The sequence below is a fragment of the Colias philodice genome, chromosome 11 (assembly GCF_061535455.1).
Source record: "Colias philodice isolate Cphi_HAF_F1 chromosome 11, ilColPhil1 Martin Lab GWU primary, whole genome shotgun sequence".
Lineage (NCBI taxonomy): Eukaryota > Metazoa > Arthropoda > Insecta > Lepidoptera > Pieridae > Colias > Colias philodice.
This window is the reverse complement of record NC_143096.1, coordinates 11,378,888-11,394,518: the sequence shown is the minus strand read 5'-3', so window position 1 is coordinate 11,394,518 and position 15,631 is coordinate 11,378,888. Positions and strand designations below refer to the sequence as shown.

Sequence of the window (15,631 nt, the reverse complement as noted above, 5' to 3'; positions counted from 1 at the left end):
ATTTTAAAAGAGCAATTACGGATTTTCTTGCCGGTTCTTCTCCGTAAAAACTGCTTTCCGAATCGGTGGTAAATGGTACAACTATGTTATGACGATGCAAAACTGCTTCTAGAAGAAGTCTCATTTATAAATGTTTGAATTTGAGTATAACTTAATGTTTTGTTTCAGATCCTCGCACAGAAAACTGGTGGTTAATGTCGGGACCAGGGCCTCTCATCACGTTGCTAGCGACTTACTTGTACTTTTGTACGTCCATAGGCCTGCCGTACATGCGAGATAAGAAACCTTTTTTTCATTATTCGAACCGCTAGGGACTGTAACATGCTTCCTGAATCTGTGTTCCCCGGGGAGTACAATATGGAGGTCTTCAAGAGGAGAGTGAACAGGTACATTCTAGGGCAACGCGCTCCATCTTAGGCCACATCTCAGCTTACCATCAGGCGAGATCGTGGCCAAGCGCTCCCCTATTGTACTGTAAAAAAAAAATGTTGTGTGGTTTTATGAAACCACGGCAAAAGTGAAACTGTTCGAACGGTTCCGAACACTGCTTTGTGTAGCGCATGTCGCGTGACGGTCGGCTGCCGAGTAGGTATACCTACTCGGCAGCCGCGATACACGCGACATGCGCTACACAGACCAAAAAGTTTGAGACGATGTAATAAAAGTTTCACTTTAATAATAATAGTTTAAAAAAACTAAAAAACACGCTTTTTATAGAAAACCGAACTAAAAAATAGAAAATTTTATCAAATTAGTGTACTGTCATCGGTCCTCAATAAATCTACAAAGTTTGAACGAAATCTGGCCGTAAAGTGGGTCAAAATCGCGCCCAAAGAAGTCGGTTACAAACAAACAAACTTACAGGTGAAGCTAATATAAAGCGTGTAAAAAAGCCTTATTCATTGAAGAACACGATTGTAGTTTACAATGTGTCGCAGATTCTGATGAGCATCTTCTTGGTTTATGAGGTAAGGTTTATATGTGATATTATATAGTTCTAATAAGTATGGTTATGGTGTACCTATTTGTAGTAATATTGTGATTTGAAGGAAGAAACATAAGCGTAGTAATGTTGTAACTGTTAGACTTCAAGCAAAAAAGTAAAGAGCGTTTCTTGTATAAGGTTAGTGAAAACTGAAATTAATTCAAAATTTTCTTTGTTTGTTAGAGTTTGGATCAGAAACAAATAATAAGAGAGTAGAAGGAATGGAAAAATTAACTTTAAATAATGTACGAATGTATATTGTAGGTTTAAATTACACGCGTAACATTTTTTTGTGTTACATATTATAATAATGTTTATTATATCCGTATGTAAAGAACGAGTTAAATAATTATAATATTTTTCTGGATATGCTCGTGTAAACATTTTTTTTAATTATTTTTGTTAAGTATGGTTTATGAAAAAGTATTTGACAAAAAAGTGGTTTGAAAAAATGCTTATATTATGTAAAAAAGTTTAATATGCTAATTTTACAGAAATAAAATTGAAATGCCATTTTACAGGTTAGCTAAAGTTAAAAATTCATTTATGGGCCAAGGTGTTTTTTACAACAGAATTCCTCATAGTATTAAAGAGTTTAGTAGTGCTAAATTTAAAAATTATGTAAAAAACGTTTTAGTTCTGAGAGCCTATTACAGCATTAAGGAATATATTATGGAAGATAAAAACCCATGGAGGGTAAAAACCACAGGACAGTTCTTTGGCATATTATGATAATATACAGTTACCTACATATTTTGTACCTAATTAAATTGTAATACTGACATTATTAAAAAGAGAAACTATGGAGCTTCTTGCCGGTTCTTCTCCATATATACTGCTTTCCGAATCGGTGGTAAATGTTAAAAAATTGGTTGTCTGTAAAGTCGGTTTACTGACGATAGTTGAACGTGACAACGTCCCATTGTGCTTCTTTGTCACTCGTTCCGCGCTCTCGCTTGCACTTCAAGCCTTACATGGAACGCCTCAGAGCGAGGTAACGCCGCATGAGTCATGTTTTTTCATGCGTGCAGCTGGCTCTATCGAATTATAAGACGTTGTCACGTCAAAAATATGTAAAAATAGACGTTTCAAAAGTGCTTCTCGAAGAAGTTTAATTGTTTGAGTTTGAGTTTAATTTAATTAAATAATAATCAATTACTTTAAAATTACAGGATCGATTTAATTATTTTTAGTCATGAATTACCTACCTATACGAAATCAAAGTAGATTATTTTGAAATATGATAAATAGCTATTTACAAATTCGCATATTTATTTACACAACAACGAATTAAGATGAAACAGTTATTATAAATAAAATAGTTACCTAATATAATTTATGACATTATTGTTTTGTCAATCCTTGGTAAGTGTAAAAAGTATGAATTAAATCTCTCCGTTTAAAGTTGGTCAAAATCGAGTCTAAAGGAGTCGGTTACATACAAACATACAGCTGAAGCTAATAAAAGCTAATAAGCGACATATTATGGAAATTTACTAAAGTACTGGCAAAATTTCCACATTATAAAACAAATAGCGCATTGTCCGAAATCTGTGTCCTTTGACATTTGCTTTTTTTTTAACAGTCATAATAAATAACATTTAACGGTTACAATGGAATATGAACTTTAAACTAAACGCATAAAGCAGTTATTGCAATGCAGTAGCAAAGCCTGGCATTCACATAGTGATTTACAGATTCGGTATTCTTTTTTATTGTTTTATGTGTTATTAACAAAAAACTTATTTTCTTTTGCAGGGTTTAATATCGGGTTGGTGGAATGACTATAATTTCTCATGTCAACCCGTCGATTATTCAGATAGCCCGAAAGCAAGAAGGGTAAGTTTATTTTTCCATCATATTATGATATTATTTTAATAAAAATGTAGAGTTTAGAAGTGGAATATATATTTATTTTCTTCTTTTTTTTTTTGTTAACCCTTTATTGACGAATAAAAACAAACATGATTGCCCTGTCTCCGCCTGCGTTGACATGCCAAAGTGGTCGAACGGGATAAAAAGTATCCTATATATACGCCTTCTGGTTCTAATCTATATCCCTACCAATTTCAGCGAATAGAAGACCCGCATTGTTCCTTTTCCTGCGGTATTTCCGGGATAAAAACTATCGTTTGTCGTTTTTCGGGTCTCAGAGTATTTGTGTCCTAAATTTCATCCAAATCGTTTTAGTGGTTGAGGTGGGGAGAAGAGACAGACATTCGCATTTATAATATTATTAAGTTAGGATAATAATGTGTGTTGCTTCCTTACATATATATTGATGGGACACAAATTTAAAGACAAAATAAATAAATAAATCGTTTATTTGCAATTATACATAATTTATTATTACAACATGTTTAGCCGCCATTTAACAGCATGCACATTTATCTATATGTCACTTAATTATATTTTTATAAACAAAAAAATCTATTTTTTTTGTAAATTAAAAATGAAAAAATCGACATTATCATCATCAAAATGCCCACTGCAGGGACACATCATACAGGTATGGGTACTTCCAAGTGTCCTATGAGGGTACTTCCAAGTGTCCTATGAGGGTACTTCCAAGAATTACCAACAGCAGGAAAGTGTTAACGATGTTTCTAATTTGCAATGCAAAGCGGAAGTTTTCGATTTTCGTTATTCAAATATTATGTCAACGGATTATTTTAAATACATTTGTCGCGTACTTCGTTCGCGGATGACTGCAGTTGGTTTATTTTAACAAAAAGTGGTTAACATTTTACATTAAAAAGTTTTTGAACAAAAAAAAGTAAGTATTAAATAGATCCCAATAATTATCTGTTGTGTGTTTGATTTTTTACTGTGGAATGTTTTTTTTTAAATTATTAATATCTCAAAAAAATGCTCCTTAAATGCTCCATCAGAATCTGTAGGTAATTGCTCCACTTCTATAATAATTATTAGTTTATTTATAATTAATATTTAAAAAAATCCAAATACTGAAAACTTGATTTCCCTATAGAATGAATAATATCCAATCGCAAGGTTACCTAACGTTGCAATTGCTATGGGCGGCGGTGATCACCTTCATCAGTACACCGCCCGCTCCTTTGCCGGTTTTAGTATAAAAAAAAATATTCACTTTTCATAAAAAAAATTTTTACAAAAAAATTGCTCCCGATTTGCTCTATCAATTACAAAACAAATTTAATTTCGATAATTTTTACAATAATTAACTGAAAAACTATGTTTGCATAGTAACTACTGCGCTGTGACGTCATCAATTGTCGTTGCGACGCATTAAGGGCCATATATTTACATGTATCAGCACTGCAGCGATGAAATGATTTTTTATGAAAAGTGAATATTTTTCATTCTATAGGGAAATCAAGTTTTCAGTATTTGGATTTTTTTTTTAAATTAATTATAAATAAACTAATAATTATAGAAGTGGAGCAATTACAGATTCTGATGGAGCATTTAAGGAGCAATTTTTTGAGATATTAATAATTTAAAAAAAAAACTTTCCGCGCTAACTTCCTTCCGGTGACATTTTCTTATCCTGTATAATAAAAATTTTATTTGTTTGAATAGTATAACTACTCTTATATTTTTCTCATAACAATTTTTGAAAGTCAGTTTTGGCGCAAAATTATGTAACTTTATAAAATAACAATATTATTATTTTTTTCTTTCGTTTATGTTTAATTCTATAAGTGTTAGTAATGCGAATGTTGTGTACACCTATAATTGATAAAAACATTAGATACAATTATTAATTAGATAATGTCTCCTGATATGTAATGTAATGTGTATTTTTTGTTGTGTGTTCCATAAATAAAATAAATATATAAATAACGATGATATTACAGAAATGGCCACTCTCCTGAAAATGATATGGAGTGGATACGGCTTCGTTTTCGACGAACTAACAGGTAATAATCAAAATGTAGGTATAATACTAATAGAATATAGAGAAAACATTGGTGTTTATGAATAACGACTAAACTTACTAACTTAATGTGACTAAATATAATGTATCCTCTTAGCATTTGGCTAGTCGAAAAAAACGGCCTTTTTATGACGAAAAGATAGTTTAGTATAATCAAATATGCTCTTCTTATGCTTTATGCCGAACTAGCTATTGCCCGCGACTTCGTCCGCGATTCCGTCGTTTTACGTCATTCGTCGTTTTTTTTTTTTAAAGTAGCCTTCGTCCTTCCTCACGGTTCAGTCACACTCACAGTATTACCATCCTACAGTATGGCGACGAATGTACTTGTGCAGAGAAACGGAGGGGAACTGGCGGGGGGTCGGGCGACGCGGGCCGCTTAATGCAATCACGCTGAGTTTGCATTAACTATCGCGAAAGGACGACGCAGTCGTATTTTTTGTGTAATAATTTTACTATACATAGGTACTTACATATTCTATTATGACGCGCAAAAACTGTTCCGTTTACGGATGTAAATCTACATTGAAATCCCAGAAGGAAACAATATTTCAGAAAGATTGTATTAATTGTATCTGTTGAATTAAAATCAAAGCTATGTATATGTTGTCCTCATTATTTTCTAATCAGATTGTACATCCCAATGCGAATGCATTACTTAGTTAAATGGTATAATATACAATTAAGAACATCCAAAAATAAAGTGTCCACGTAAATAATATTTAGCAGTGCAATATCTGTAATTATATATTTATGAACAAATAATTACATCAGATTTAATAATCGCAATTATTTTGAATGTACATATGAATAAATGATTTCATCATAATATTAATAATCAAAATTGTTTTATTTCCCATTTGTTGCAACCCTAGCGTATTTTCGTGTGGCAGCGTAAGTACCTACGCTGGCGGCGGCATCGCGCGACATCAAAGGCGATTCCTTACTGTAGGAAATAATATTGTAATACTGTGGTTCAGTGGTTTTGATGTAACAGACATAATATTAACGTTCATATTTTAGTAGGGAAATATTAGATATACCTAATATGTCAATCTACAGTACTGTTCAAAAATATCACAATACGGAACATCTACATTCGTGGATGGAGCCTGGGCACCGTATTACAATATGGGTGTTATTTAAACGATTAGCAAAGTATAGACATATTTGTGAGAAGAAATATGTAATCCCACCAAAAACATTTTCATGTAAAATGTTGCCAAGACGAGCCCATATGATTCGCACTGTCAAAAAGTTATCAGATCTCATGTAGAGCCAAGCTTCTAACACTACACGCCCTAACTCTACAAGGCCTAACTTCACAAACTCTACACCTTAGTCAAAATATGTGGCTTGGCTTGGCTAAGGGGTTGGGGGATGAAAGTTACAAGTTTTATAATTTTTTTGTTGTTTATGTGCTAATACTAGCTTACATACAAAATTTCAGCTTTCTAGGACATTAGGAAATACCTTAAGAATTTTGATGATCATCAGTGAGTCAGTGACGAAATTAGCGTTTTTTAGATATAAATAAAATCTGAAGTATAAAAGCTAATGTAATTAAAACTTAATACGTTCAATAAGTCCGCTATTGACAATATATCCCGAAAATTTTGTTGATCTAGCATAATCCAAACCCAAGTTATGAGGGTTCAAAAAAACGTCGAAGCGCTTCGAGAAAAGGTAGGTAGTGCCCGTGCGCCTCGCTTGGCTCGTCTTGGCGGGGGCACTACCGTGCCCCCAGATTGGTAAGCTAAAATTGATAGTTGGACGGCAACTTGTGTTCAGTAAATATTTATAAATCAGTCTGCAATATATAATTCTGAACAGCAGTATTTTTTTTACAGCCATAATCAACAATGTTGATCAACTGTTGCTCAACAAATGTTTGCCATACCACCTTTCTTTACTGCTAGAGGCTTTACTGTGTTAAGAGTATAGTATTGTTAATGTTGATAATAACAATGAATAAATCAAAGCGATCTTCTAATATATCTAATATATATAATCTAATATAGGTAATCTCATTTATCATATATTTCAGATCCACGAACGAAAACCTGGTTCTTAGTTGCGAAGCCTTACCAGGGATTATGTATACTTGGACTATATTTACTTTTTGTCTTGAAAATCGGACCAAACTGGATGAAGAATAGACCACCATACAATGTTGATAAATTGATGATCATAGTTAATTTAGTACAAATTTTGGCTAGTGGTTACTTATTTATAGAGGTAAGTTCTTCTTCTCCATTTTACAAATTGTCTTATTTCATTAGGTACTTACAATTACGATTGAATTAATGTCGGATGTTTTTGTTACAAACGTCAACAAAGTTTTTCCATTTACAATGTCCCTATCAAATATCCCTTTTTTTTATAGTGGGGAAATCTTCCAAAGATACCCACGGCCCCTGGGGAAGGAGCCGTGGGTTATGTCGGATTCTTACCGACTAAAACCCCACTGTTGATGGGGCCGCAGGTATTTGTTAGAATTCTTCCGCGACCTATCAAATATCCCTAGACTTTGTTGATGTGTATGCTCAAAAAAAAGGCTTTTCATTTCGTTACACCATTAATTATAAGTACAATTCCCTATAAGGTCTGTAAGTATACAGCCGTTACAATTTAACATAAATACTGACTTAAATGTTTTAAAAAGAAGGTTATTGATTTGTGCACTAGATAATATATAATAAAGGTAGAATTCTTCAAGTTATTAGAGATATAATCTTACCAAACAAAATATAGTAGAATACGTAATATTACATCAAAATAAAATAAAAAATAATTTGGAAAATCCAAAAGTGCACGCCTCATAATTTTTTTTAATAAATATTTATTAATTATTATTTTTGTTTATTTAATAACAATTAAACCACATCGAATCAGACCCTGAAAAATGAAAGGGTTCTATTCCTGAGCATACTCAAGCGTAAGAGAAAAAAAAAAGACTCGATTAGTAAAGTATTTCGGTCGCTATCGTGTTAACAAGAAAAAGGATCCGCACATACAGACACACGGACGTCCAAGACAGAACTTTTTTAAACTGTTTTTTAACTAGTTTAAATAACAAAAATGACATCAAAAATATCATGAACGTTAAAAATAGTGTTTTTTCTTAATATGTGTGTGTATGTATTATCTTACAAGTGCAATGTATGATACATAAAGACATTTTAAGTTTGAAAAATCAGATGTTTTGCGCGAAGTGACAGTAGTACCCACCTCAACGCTTCGCTTATGAGGCGTGCAATTACTGCTTTTCATGTCCGTTATGTAAATTGAAATAGAGCGAAGGTACGAAGTATATCAGAAGATAATGTCCTTTAGACTCGTGTAATTGAATAACAATTGAACTTTATATTCTGATTATCATTTGATGCTATTCTTTTTTAATTAATGCGCATATTTTAACTGTTATTTATTCCCTTCCTGAACAAATATAAACACGGAAACTTTTAGTTTCATTATTGTTTTATTACGTCAAATCTACGTATATCATTGCTTTTTACGGTTTACTTACTACGGTTCCGAAACAAGTCCCTAACCTAGAAAGTCTGAGCTAAGCTTATCTATGAGTTAACCCGCTTTTCCTCTAGACAACATGCAGTTATACAACATGATGTCACAATGTTGTCCGTCTACGCTCTACTATTATACACATTATGTCAGTCTTCGATAATAATGCTCTCTAAACAGACACCAAATCGCGCGTCATGTTGCGCGCCAACTGGCAACGTCCGTCGTGCGCTGTTGTGCAACGTTTATTAAATAAATGATTTGAAATTTGTTTTTAAGCTATTGCATAGCTTTTATCGCGGGCCTTGAGCGCGGGGACCGAATCGAGAAATTCCGCAACGAAAAAACCTCACGCTCCCCACTCCGACGAGCTCGGAGGTGTGGCTTGAAGGCATGCTATGCAATAGCTTTACCGCGGCAGTCCCCGAGTGCCACACGTCTTTTTATATATGTTGCACGTCACCTGTTGCGAGCCATAATATGTTGCCTGTTGGAGGCTTAAAAATGACAAATTTTGTATTAAAATTTGCACCAAACAATATTGCAATGATAATATTATAAGTTAAAAGATGTAACTATGGTATTTTTTGCTTCAGTTGTCTTTTTTCTTATGATCTTACTATACCGTCTGATCCTGTGTGCGTTATTGTGCCGTTTTTGAAGATCGAATGTTGGGTTGTTTACCTATCTTCACCTTTTAAGCTATTGCATAGCTTCTATCGCGGGCCTTGAGCGCGGGGACCAAATCGAGAAATTCCGTAACGAAAAAACCTCACGCTCCCCACTCCGACTTGCTCGGAGGTGTGGCTTGAAGGCATGCTATGCAATAGCTTTACCGCGGCAGTCCCCGAGTGCCACACGTCTTTTTATTGCTTATACTGGGCCTTCTACACAATGGGCAGCGTTGGGCGAGTAGAGACAATCACGATAGTGTAGAGGCCAGAGGGCCTAAAGGACTATGATGAAGATATTTTTTTTTATTTCCAGGCGATAGTATATGCATGGGGTTGGAACTACAGGTGGTTCTGTGAGCCGATAGACTACACTGACAATCCACATGCTATGATCGTAGCTGGCTTAGTGCATCACTATTATATGTTGAAGTATTTGGATTTGATTGATACGGTTAGTTTTTTATACAAATGTAGAATAGTACGTGGTTGGGAAGTTATTTTTATTTTTTTTACATTATTTTCATAAGTAGGTAACTGTGTACTACGATAAACATTTTTCACGTTTATTACATTAACTAGTAGGTATGGATAATTGTTGAATATGATGCAGTGGCGTGCTAACCCTCATGTAAAAGGAAGTGAGAAACAAAAAGTTTTCTTGTTTATAATATTCTCCATTAAATTGACTATTTATGTTTTCTATACCCTAAAGAAATGGGACTTGATTACAATAATAATTGTTGTAAAAGAAATTGCAGATAGAGTTATTAAAAGTAGTACAGTAATTTGATACATAGGTTCATTAGTTATGCAACTTGATCATAGATGGCGATAATCACTTTTCACAATTGGATCAAATCAAAAACACTTCGATCTATAGGTGTGTTTTTTATATATTAATTTATTGTTTACTCGTTTCAGATATTCTTCGTGTTGAGGAAAAAGGAAAATCAAATATCATTCCTTCATGTGTTCCATCACACCTGCATGGTGATCTTGATTTGGGCAGCTACTACTTATTTACCAGGTATTTTAATAATAATATGAAATATGAAAAAAAAAACGTTGAATACCGACTACCTACCAAAAAAATAAGAACTAAGACTAAGACTAGAAGGACTAAGACTACAATTTTTATTAGATACTGAATTTTTATTTTCAATTTTTACACTCCAACTTTTTAAATCTAAAGTACCTAGGTACTGATATTCAGACGTTTATATTATCTAGTATCGAGCATTACCTTACAAAAATGTACATATTCCTCTATGGATATTAATTGAATGTTCTATACAAGAAGGTTCTATAATAATACGTGACAGGATATAACTATAACCCGTTCTTTTCGATATGTTACATATAACAAATGCATGAACCAAGTTTACTAATTAGGTAGGTAATTAAAAAAAGCTACCATTCATCACGTACTTTTTTTTATTTTAAGTGGGGAAATCTTCCAAAGATACCCACGGCCCCTGGGGAAGGAGCCGTGGGTAAGTCGGATTCTTACCGACTAAAACCCCACTGTGTTCGGTCGAGCCGCTTTAATGATGGGGCCGCGGGTATTAGTTGGAATTCTTCCGCGACCATTCATCATGTAACTGCCTCTCCACTAAATATAAAAAAAATGCTTAATTATAACAGCCATATAACTTGTGTTCGAGCAAAGTGAGATTTATTGGAGCAGTGGTTGCTTGTATTTTACACAAAATTATCATTAAGGCTGCATATTATGTATACAACTAAATAAAAAAATCAGTGGTTGGACCTATACCGGAACGAAGGAGCGAGCAAAAAAATTTTTAAACTTAGTTTTTATGTATCATCGAAACGCTAAATTTTTTTACATACCGACACATAATCGCCTACATAATAATAAATACTTTATACGATATTTTGTTTTCCAGGTGGCCACGGTACACTCGTCGGTGTGATCAACTCCTTCGTCCACGTCGTGATGTACAGCTACTATTTACTGACCGTCGCCATTCCGAGCGTCAAGAACTCCTTGTGGTGGAAGAAACATATCACACAGTTACAAATTGTAAGTCCACATGATATTAAACGGCTTTGACTTTGGACTAGATTTTGGCTTGCTAAATAGGACGCGTACTGCGTCAGAGCGTTAACCTGACGCCGCGCTATGACGCCCAAGCGTCAAAGGGTGCTTTTCCACCAATAATGTGCGAAGGTGTGTAGTTGTATGAATGAATGTGTTTGTAAAAACCAATCAATCATAACGCTTCGTTTCGTTTGAAGTTTGAAGCGTTTGAAGCGATACCACAGTATAGCCCATCATCGTCGCACATTGTTGGTGGAAAAGCACCCTAACGGGGCGCTGTGACATGCGCTGAAATGCGTTTTAACTGACTAAGCTTTTAAGCTTTTCTGGCGTATGTGCTATAAATTCCTTAGGAGAGGACAGAAAAATTAGTACGTGAAAGCTACTTTGTTTTGTTCTCACTCTTCTCAATACTTCATTTTATTTTCTTTGTCAAATATTTATTTATAACTTTACTATCTACTTACGTGATTGTGATTGCTGAATTAGATGGTTTATTGATTAGGGATTATATTACAAAAATTCACATATTTGTTGTAACTGAATCAAATCACTTTTCATTTTTTTTTAATCAGTATAAGGGAAATTCCACGGTATCCAGCTGGTACGCTTATTTGTTATCTGTCTTGAAGATATTTTATCCTAGTGTTTGATCCCATTTAAAAAATCCTGAAGAAAGAGATAATGTAGGTACGCATATTTCTATTTATAATACTAATTAAAAGAAAGCCGTAAGATATAATTAATAGCTCTCATAAATATTTTTGGAATCTTATGTTGTTGATAAAATATACTCTAATTCCTATAAATTCTTACAGATACAACTGACCTGGTGCTGTCTTCACATGGCTGCGTTAATCTTCAAGCCAGATTGTGGCTACCCCCGATGGACGGCCCTTTTATTTCTTCCCAACAACCTCTTCATGTTGATATTATTCGTCGATTTTTATATAAAAACATACATTAAAAAGCCAAAAGAAAAAGTTGAACAAGTCCAAATTCAAAACGGTGAGACCAAAAAGCAATTGTTTGAAGACACGATAGTGCGGCAACGGTTTGAACAAACTTAAACAAATTTATGATTTTAAAATACTTTATTTTATTATTTTTATTGTTTAGTGCAGTAATTATATTGAAATTTGTAATTTAATTTCACTAAATTTAAATAGAGAGCAAAATGAACGAAGACCAGGAATTTTATAATTTTGTTAAACTTGTCGGAATAGTTTACAATTTAGTTGATTAGTGTTAGTTTACAAATTTAAGTTTAATTAAAATATTTTATCGCTCCAATATAAATATTTAATTTAAAGTTTGCTGTCGAAATAAATATTGAGACACGATTTTGACAAATTTTAAACGGACAGATTTAATTCGAACTTTATATACTCATCAAGGATAGGTGACAATACAATTATTATATGAATTAAGTCTTATTAAAGCGTATTTTTGTCTAAATTTATTTATTACAATTGTATTTTTTTATTTATTTTGACTATTTTATTTTAAGTGCACAACAATATAACATAATATTCTCTGTAGTGCATATATAAATCCTACTAATAAGAAAAAATATTTTATTATTTAGTCTAGAATCTAGATTATTTAAATGGAATTTTCAAAGCTGTATTGCACGCCTCATAAGCGAAGCGTTGAGGTGGGTACTACTGTCACTTCGCGCAAAACATCTGATTTTTCAAACTTAAAATGTCTTTATGTATCATACATTGCACTTGTAAGATAATACATACACACACATATTAAGAAAAAACACTATTTTTAACATTCATGATATTTTTGATGTCATTTTTGTTATTTAAACTAGTTAAAAAACAGTTTAAAAAAGTTCTGTCTTGGACGTCCGTGTGTCTGTATGTGCGGAGGATTTTCTTGTTAACACGATAGCGACTTTTTTTTTCTCTTACGCTTGAGTATGCTCAGGAATAGAACCCTTTCATTTTTCAGGGTCTGATTCGATGTGGTTTCATTGTTATTAAATAAACAAAAATAATAATTAATAAATAATTATTAAAAAAAAATTATGAGGCGTGCACTTTTGGATTTTCCAAACTATTTAAATCTCTAATTAGAAATGGGAATAGTTATTCGTATATATACATCTTCTTTCAATATAGGTCGATGCAAGTAAATTGTCAAAGCACGCGCGCAGCCGTAGGTGGTAACGGAGGTGGGCCCGTAACCGGGCGTCCGCTGCCAGGGTCGTGGACGATTTCTAAGAGTACCCGCGGCCCCGGCTAACTGCGCGGCTCGACGGAACACAGTGGGGTTTTAGTCGGTAAGAATCCGACATAACCCTTGGCTCCATCCCCGGGGGCCGTGGGTATCTTTCGAAGATTTCCCCACTATAAAAAAAAAAAAAAAAAAAAAAAAAAAAAAAAAAAAAAAGTAAATTGTCAAAAATCTTTGAATGCAGTTCTATTTCTTTTTAAATATAAAGGAATGTTTCCTTTCAGCAAAATTCGCTATCTTCAGTATTTTATGTACTTTCCCTTCAGGGCCCATCGAAAATTTCCACACTGTATATAGGATGGGGTTTAATAAATCAAACATCATTATATAAAACCTTATTACATTTATTCTTATAAAAAATAAGTCTTATGTGGGTGTAAAATAAATATAAAATGCATCTCATAGAGCTTACATTTAGGGCTGATTTTTCAATCCTTGGTTAAAACTTATTCATCGAATAACGTATTAAACTACCATTTCAAAAATGTATTGTCCGTTTTTGACAGTTTACAGTAACATTTTAATATGTTCGTGTAATACTTTATTGGACGGATAAATTTTAACCAAGGATTGAAAAATCGGCACTTACTCTGACTATTTTCACCACTTATAGAGTTTTATATGAGAAGATATAATTACAATAACCCTTTTCCTGTTTTTAATGCCTTTTCTTACCAATAATCAATAAAAATTTAATAGTAGTATCCATTAAATATTATCTAAAATCTTTCTAATATAGGACGTGAAAAAATATACAATAATGGAGAAAGTCCATTTTACAATGTAGGCAATAACATGGTATTTTTGTAGTGTATTAAAAAGTCTATATCAGTATAAAATTTTTTACTATTTTACTGTCATTTTTATTATGATTTTGTTTGTTCAATTCACATTTCTTTGAAATGAATATTGATAAAAAAATTAAAATTTTTTTGCATATAATGTTTCGACTATATTCATATTATTAAACTAAATTCTCATAGGTAAGTAAAATGAATAATCAAATGGTGTTCATTAATATGACAGACAGATTTGTGGTCTCTTATGGGCCCTCTTCACAATGTATATTATCGGCCGTTATTGTAGATGTATTCATAATCACCGTAATAGCAGCAAACATTATTTTCCCGAGGGGCTAGTGTGAGTTTGATCGAGTACGAAACGTTACTATCGCGTCTGCGTCACAGCGAAATTTGTATGGGGAATCAAAGCTTCCCCATACGTCCACTAGGGGCCCTGTTCGATTTCCCATACTAATTTGGCTGTGACGCAGACGCGATAGTAACGTTTCGTACTCGATCAAACTCACACTAGGGGCAGATGCTTTAATATTAAGGTCGACGGTCATGTTGGGCCAACTTTGCCCAGTGTGTAGAGGGCCCATTAGAATTCAGAAATGAATTTTACAACAACCATTTATCAAAATTTTAATCTAAGTTAGAAGCATTGGAACAACAACTTTTGACAACACCCTAAAATCCAAAAAAAAAGACGTGTGGCACTCGGGGACTGCCGCGGTAAAGCTATTGCATAGCATGCCTTCAAGCCACACCTCCGCGCCCGTCGGAGTGGGGAGCGTGAGGTTTTTCGTTACGGAATTTCTCGATTCGGTCCCCGCGCTCAAGGCCCGCGATAGAAGCTATGCAATAGCTTAATAATATGTATGTCCTGGATTTGTTTATTTTGTGCAAATACAGTCATATTATGCTTTAAAAAAACAGTATAATGTTATTACAATAAGATTAGAAATTTCATTAAAATATGCAAAGTTAGAAAAATGAAATTTTCATGATATTCTATAAAATAAATATCACAGTCGTCATGTGAAATGATATATTATAATATAAACGCACCTGTTCTTGAACTGTTGATTTTTTAGTACTTATTTTATATTTTTGACGTGACAACGTCTTATAATTCGATAGAGCCGGCTGCACGCACGAAAAAACATGACTCATGCGGCGTTACCTCGCTCTGAGGCGTTCCATGTAAGGCTTGAAGTGCGAGCGAGAGCGCGGAACGAGCGACAAAGAAGCACAATCGGACGTTGTCACGTTCAACTTTCGTCAGTAAACAGACTTTACAGACAACCAATTTTTTTCCCTATACACTCAATTACAGTATAAAATATAAAATATTATCTACTTACAACTTTGGTACTTACATAAAAAATACATCTTAAAAAAAAAACAATTTAAAATCACCGCAATCGTAAT

At 33.4% G+C, this 15,631-nt stretch overlaps 1 protein-coding gene across 1 annotated transcript; it reads left to right on the top strand.

Annotated features, from left to right (window-relative positions):
* Positions 1 to 4,826: 4,826 nt before the first annotated feature.
* On the top strand, positions 4,827 to 12,449 carry LOC149484892 (very long chain fatty acid elongase 7-like). Its single transcript, XM_089701224.1, has 6 exons — positions 4,827 to 4,887; positions 6,952 to 7,142; positions 9,417 to 9,554; positions 10,025 to 10,130; positions 11,011 to 11,147; positions 11,984 to 12,449. The coding sequence occupies exons 1-6, from the start codon at positions 4,827 to 4,829 to the stop codon at positions 12,233 to 12,235; spliced, it is 885 nt and encodes a 294-aa protein (XP_089557350.1). The 3' UTR covers positions 12,236 to 12,449.
* Positions 12,450 to 15,631: the final 3,182 nt, after the last annotated feature.